The sequence below is a fragment of the Phaethon aethereus genome, assembly GCF_964289735.1.
Source record: "Phaethon aethereus genome assembly, chromosome: 2".
Taxonomy (NCBI): Eukaryota; Metazoa; Chordata; class Aves; order Phaethontiformes; family Phaethontidae; genus Phaethon; species Phaethon aethereus.
Window position 1 is genome coordinate 11,774,043 of NC_138582.1, and position 5,986 is coordinate 11,780,028.

Here is a 5,986-nt window from a genome sequence, read left to right on the forward strand (position 1 = left end):
GTCCGGTTGCTGGCACTGGTGTTATCTGGCAGCTCTGCCGCTTGAATGGTTAGAAGCCAAGCAAATACGTATTTAATGGGAATTATGAAAATCAAAAAGTACAAGGTTCAACTTTTTGAAAAAGCACTTTCTTCCCCCACATCAAAGGGCTCATTGATTTCTTGCTTAAGTTCTGACCAAAGTGAAGCTAAGTGGGTGAAAGGAAGGGAGAAAAAGATCAAATCTAATCTTAGGAGCTGTGGCAAGCAAGTACTTTATGGTCCATCCAAAGCTGATCATGAGACAATTCCTGAAGGTAAATATGATTTGTCTGCTAAATGTTAGGAATCTGTCTGAGCATATTCTCCAGGTGAGATATAACTCTTCTTTGCCTTTGCTACCCTTTGTGCATCCTTGAACTTTGCATTCCTTGAAATCCCAAGTAACCACTCACCTTAATACAACCTTAAGGTGCTTGTCTAGGAAGATTGGCTCTGCTGATTTCAACACTTAAAAAGGGAAACTGCTCTGTTGCTTTAACCACTTCAACGCTCCCGTTCCCCTCTATTTTCTGGTCCCATTGAACTTCTCTTCAAAATCAATCAGGAAGCAATTAAGGTGAGCCTACTACAAAGCTGCCCTCAAAATACGCACCTGGGTCCCCAGTGGAGAAAGCTGACACCCTGAAAATGTAGTTAAATGTTATGTGGAAGGAACACAGAGCCCATACACCGTGTATGACCAGTGTAAAAAATGCAATGCCTCAACTCAGGCAGATGGCCATGGCAAAGACAAGACATTGCTACCAGCCCCGTCATGGAGGCACTGGTGGCAATACTGGTCAAACTAACAAAGCACATGAGACCAATGGTCTTATCTACTTGAAATAATACAAGGGAGGGGGGAAGGAAACCCAACTCCTTACTGAGATGCAAAGTACCATCATTTCCTCTCGCCCAACTCCCTCTTGACTTTTGTCAGGTCACCACCATGATGACACAGCAAGGGACATGATGGAAACAAACATCTGATGACAACAGTGGGACACAAAGCAAAGTCTTTACACAGGATTTAGCTAATTATATTTTGGGCAAATATTTATTTATCTAAAAACAAAATAAAAATCATTTTTAAAAGAAAAAATGTATTTAAATAAAAAACAAAATTGTGAAATGTTATGGCACAGAAGTTCAAGACAAGTATAAATCCAGTTGCCACAACTGTTGCGTATTAATGTTGCACATTTTTCTATAAAGACTTTATTAAAAGGTATTTACATGGCAATAAGATGTGTAAATATATACAGCAGTCTGGGGACAACTTTCTTTTTTTGGGATTCTCATATGAAAAAATGCCTTAAATACAAAATTTTAAAAGAAAAAAAAAGTTGAAGAGTTCATCCCCAAGCATGAAGAATGTCCCATCATCCCTTATGCCCAAAGTATCAATTATGAGGCAGTTTTGAGGTTCTGGCCAAACCCTTGGGAGATTCAGCCAAGGTTGTGTAGTCTCAAGTTGAATCGCACAGCATGCAGTTGCAATATTTCCATACTGGATGGACTGGTGTAGTTCATGAGTGATATTAGAAACATTAATATTTTATCATATTTTCAGTCTAGTTTGGGTTATTCTAAGTGATGCCCAAGAGTTCCTATGCACAAGAGTTCCTTAGCTGCTCGAGTTTGTGTTTCAACTGTTCTCTCCTCCGCCTCAGCTGCTCTTTCTCTGCGATCAGTCTGTGCTCGTCTGATTGGATGGAAAGAACGTACTCCGTTGCTTTTTTCAGGATGACAACCTTGGGTGCCTTTTCGTTGTTGGCCACCTCGGGTATCTGGTCACGCAAGGCAAAGAAACTCAGCTTCAGCTCGTTTCTCCTCTGGCGCTCCAAGACATTGTGCGTTCGCCTCTTGTCGTTCTCCTCCGAATCTGACGTGCGGGGACTCGAGCATTTTCGGTTATTGCTGATCTGTTTGAGAACTCTGCCACTGTCCAACTTTAGCCTTTTTGCAGCTGGGTATTCAACCTTGGTGGAAGGAGGAGCGGCATAGTTGTGCTGATGGATATTAACGTGACACCGTTTGAGAACCAGCGGGCTGTGGTGGGGCTTACTGTGCTCTTCTGATGTGTCTGTGCTGGACTCTGTGCTGGATTCGGATTCATTTGCTTCAGCTAATGTAACGACATCAATTTCCTCATCTTCCTCTTGTTCTTCTTCTGCAAGGAGGGGGAAAAAAAAAAAATGAAAGGCTTAGTATAAGCCGATCTGTGCAAATAGTCTCAAGACCACTGTATTTGTAAGGGAAGGTTACTCTGAGCTGCTGATAAATCCATTTGATGCTGCTGGACTCCACTTTCCCCAAAAGCCTTTCCTTTAAGGAAGCAATGCTTCAAGTGCAGTAGGACACACAGACCGCGCTCCAAACCCCCGCTCCCTGATTTCAAAAGTTGCAAAGATCTTGCGTAATTCGACAGATAGCAGGAAAGTTTAACCCCGGTTGTCAGCAGTACAGCGCAATAAAGCTCCCAGACTCAAGCTGCCCTTAATTAAGGATTTAGAGGCTTTGGCCACGCCTCAAAAGAAAGCTTACTTAACACACATGTGTATTCAGAGACGTTTTCTGAATCTCTCTTGATCTGCTAATTTGTGGAAAACCCAAGGGAAAAGAAAAAAAAAAAAAAAAGAAAAAAGGGAAAGGCTGTAGCGCTTCGGGTAGAAACTCACTTTCAAGCCAAATTTATGAGGGAGCGGGACGGGCTGCCGGATACCTAAGGAAGCATTTCTAAAACTTTCCCAGCCCCGTTCGCTCCTCCGCAGCCACTTTCACTAGCACCTCCCTGACTGCACCTTCCCCCCGCGGCTCTCGGGCGGAGGTTAACCCCTTCCCGCCCCACGGGTGGCACCGGCAGCCAGCTACGCCGGGGGGGACACCGCGCCGGAGACCCACTCGGACCCCGTTATGAAAGTTGCTCCCTTCCCCCCCGCAGGGAAAACTGGGCTGGTTTTCCAGGAAATCAGCCCGCTCCGTGCCTCGCTAACGTGGCATTTAAAAAAGCCCACGCGGGGAGGGGAGGCGAGCGGCCCTCTGCCCCCCTCCCCCGGCCGATCCCCCGAGGGGCGCCTGGCGCCGCGCGGGTTTCCGCGCCCTCCCGCGAGCACGCGTGGGCCCCACTCACCCGAGTCGCTGCTGGTCGTGGGCGGCGTGTCGTCGCCCAGCAGGGACGCGGGGCTGGCGCCAGGCTGCCCGGCCCGCGGGGCCCGCTCGCTGAGCGGGTAGGGGAAGACCACCGAGGGGTCGATGCAGTCGGCAGCGGCAGCGCCCAGGTCGTGCAGGTAGAGGCCGGCCGAGGCGGCGGGGGAGGCGGCGAGGCCGGGCGGCGGCGGCCCGGCGGGCGGCGGGCCGGGGCGGGCGGCGGCGGGGCCCCCCTCCCGGCGGGCCGCCTGGTAGGAAGCCAGCTTCTCGGAGACCACCTTCTCCAGCTTGGCGGCGGCAGAGAAGCCGCTCCACATGCAGTCCTGAATGATGATGGACTTGACGAAGGACTCGTCGTCCGGGTCGCAGATGAAGCTCTGGTTGACCATGTCCCCGCCGAGGAGCTCGGTCACTATCTCCAGTTGGTCGGCGGTGGAGGGGAAGCAGGAGGCGGCGGCCAGGCTGGAGCGGCGGCTGGGGGAGAGGGGCGGCGTGGGCAGCAGCTCAAACTTCTTCCAGATGTCCTCGGACGGGGCGGGGGGCTGCAGCTCGCTGCCCCGCTGCTGCGCCGCCAGGTAGAAGTTCTCTTCCTCCTCCTCGAAGTAGAAGTAGGGCTGCACCGAGTCGTAGTCGTAATCGTAGTTCTTACTGGGGAAGCCGGCGCTGAGCGGCATCGCGGCGGCTGGTGCCTGCGGGCGGGAGGGGAAAGGGGCGCGCCGGTGAGCCGCGCTCCGCCGCGGGGGTCGCGCCCCCCGCCCCGGCGCGCAGCGATGCCTCCCGGCTCCCCTCGCCGTGCCGGCGAGGAGGCGCGCGGCCGCGTCCAGTCGTTAAAAAAATACAGTAATAACGGGGGGGGGGGAAAAAAAAAGCGCATGACCTTCCTTCACCCCCTCCCGAGCTCGGCAGGACAGCCGGGCGGCGCACCTCATCTACCCGGGTCCCGGACCACCCTCCCCGCGGCCGGCGGCTCCCCCGCAGGGGCTGCCGCAGCTCGGCCGCCCCCGCGCCGCTCGGCTCGGCTCCCCGCCCGCCGCCTTTGGAGCCCCTTCCATCCCGAGGCCGCAGCGCCATCCCCATCCCGCCTCCCGGGAGCCGGGCGGGAAAGGGCGGCGAGAGCCCGGCAGCTTCCAGCCAGGAGCCGGGCTGCTCCCCAGCCACCCACCTGGGCGTGCGGGCAATGCTCGGGGACGGGCTGGCACCCGGGCAAACTTTGCCAAATCCTCTCGTATGTACATATATACACGCATGTATATACGCATATAAGCGATACGTGCAGTAACCATAACCTGCCCGCGCATACGCGGAGAAGCAAATGCTTCCCCCCACCCCAAGAAAAAAAAAGAAATTAAAATCCGAAAAAGCATGGAGACCGCCGGTGCCCCGGCAGAGGAGAGCGTCCCTCGGGAGGGACCGTCGGTATCCACGTCCGCGGAGCACAGCCCCGCCGGCAAGCCCGGGTGTCACCGGCCCGTGTCAATCCTCACGCCACAACCGCGGGGGGGGGGCTGAGGGGGGACGGACCCGACACCGAGTGATGGAAAGAGCAAGAGCCCCCGCAACTCACCGGCTTCTCCAACGCGCCAGCTGCGAGACGTAGCGAGGCGATTATTGCGGGCGGCGCGGAGAACAACAAGGGGGAATAAAAATAAAAATAAAAAAAATCTGTAGAATAAAATAAAAACCCCACCGCCGCCGGAAAGGACGGGGGGCAGCAGGAGGAGGGCGCGGGAGCACGCAGCGCTCTGCCCGGCGAGGGCACCCACCCGGCGCCGCGGAGCGGGGCCGCCTTCCCGGCGCGCGGCGGGCCGTGGGGCGCGGGGCGGCGCGGCGCGCGCTGGCCGGTACAATAGAAGTTTAGTGGTTTTTCCTCCTTTAAAGCGCCGGCGAGGGGCGGGCGCGAGGCGCCGCGGGGGCGGGGGCAGCGCCGCCGGGCCCTGCGCGCGCTCCCGCCGCGCGCGCTCCCGCCGCCGCCCCGCCCCCCCGGCAGCCGCGCGAGGCTCCGCGTTCCCGCCGCGGGGGAGAGCGCGCCGCGAGGGGGCGGCCGCGCTGCTCCGCGCTGCCCCCCGCCCTTCCCCCCCAGCCCCGCGGAGAGATCCGCGCCGCAGCGGGGCGGACGCGCCGGCGGGAGGCGGTGCAGCGCTCCGCGGCCCGTTTGGGTGGTGGTTTTTTTAATTTTTTTTTTTTTCTCGGGCTTTTTACTACGAGCCGCGTAAGGAGAGGTCGGAAGTAAACATAGTAAAAAAATACTGGCGGGGACGGGGAGGCCGCCGCCCGCCGCTCCCCCCTCCCGCCCGCTCTCGGCGGCGGCGCGGGAAGGGGCTCCCCCTCCTCAGGGAGGGCGGCCGCGGGGCGCCGGCTGCCGGCACAAAGGAGCGCGTGCGGCCCGGCCCCCCCGCCTCAGCCGGAGCCCGCGGGGGATCGCCCCGGGAGAAGGGGGCTGCGGGGGGCGGAGGCGGCGCCCCGCGGGGGTCACCTTGCAGCCCCGCTCCCTTTCGCTGTCCCCAGCTGCGCCGCGGGGTGACCTGACCCCTCACCCCGCCTCCTTCCGGCGGGGGTGGGGGGCCTCGGCCCCGCCAAACCGTTACCTGCCGGAGACCCCCACGGACACCCCCCCTCCCGCCGCCCGGGCGGGCGCATCTGCCGCACCTGTGGTTCCCCCGCCGTCCCCCGGGGTCCACCGCCAGCCCCGCGCACCCTACACCCCCCCGCACCGGGCTCTGCACCCGCGGGAGATGGAGGGACACCCCGGGTGCCCCCCAGAACGCTCCCAGGGCTGTCCCGTCTCTCCGCGGGCACCCCCCGCCGTCTCCTGTTCC

General features: G+C 58.3%; 1 protein-coding gene across 1 annotated transcript; it reads right to left on the reverse strand.

Annotated features, from left to right (window-relative positions):
- Nucleotides 1-842: 842 nt before the first annotated feature.
- On the reverse strand, nucleotides 843-5,104 carry MYC (MYC proto-oncogene, bHLH transcription factor). The gene is made up of 2 exons (XM_081996309.1): nucleotides 3,154-5,104; nucleotides 843-2,193 (listed from the first exon to the last, which is right to left on the reverse strand). Exons 1-2 carry the CDS (start codon nucleotides 3,842-3,844, stop codon nucleotides 1,631-1,633), a joined length of 1,254 nt encoding a protein of 417 aa, XP_081852435.1. The 5' UTR covers nucleotides 3,845-5,104; the 3' UTR covers nucleotides 843-1,630.
- Between the last annotated feature and the right edge of the window lie 882 nt (nucleotides 5,105-5,986).

Bases quoted from the DNA above. Each gene is read 5' to 3' on its own strand.
- MYC (XM_081996309.1), bottom strand. From the start codon at position 3,844: ATGCCGCTCAGCGCCGGCTTCCCCAGTAAGAACTACGATTACGACTAC. The intron at 2,194-3,153 runs GTGAGTGGGGCC...CCCTCCTTGCAG, and splicing joins CACGACCAGCAGCGACTCGG to AAGAAGAACAAGAGGAAGAT.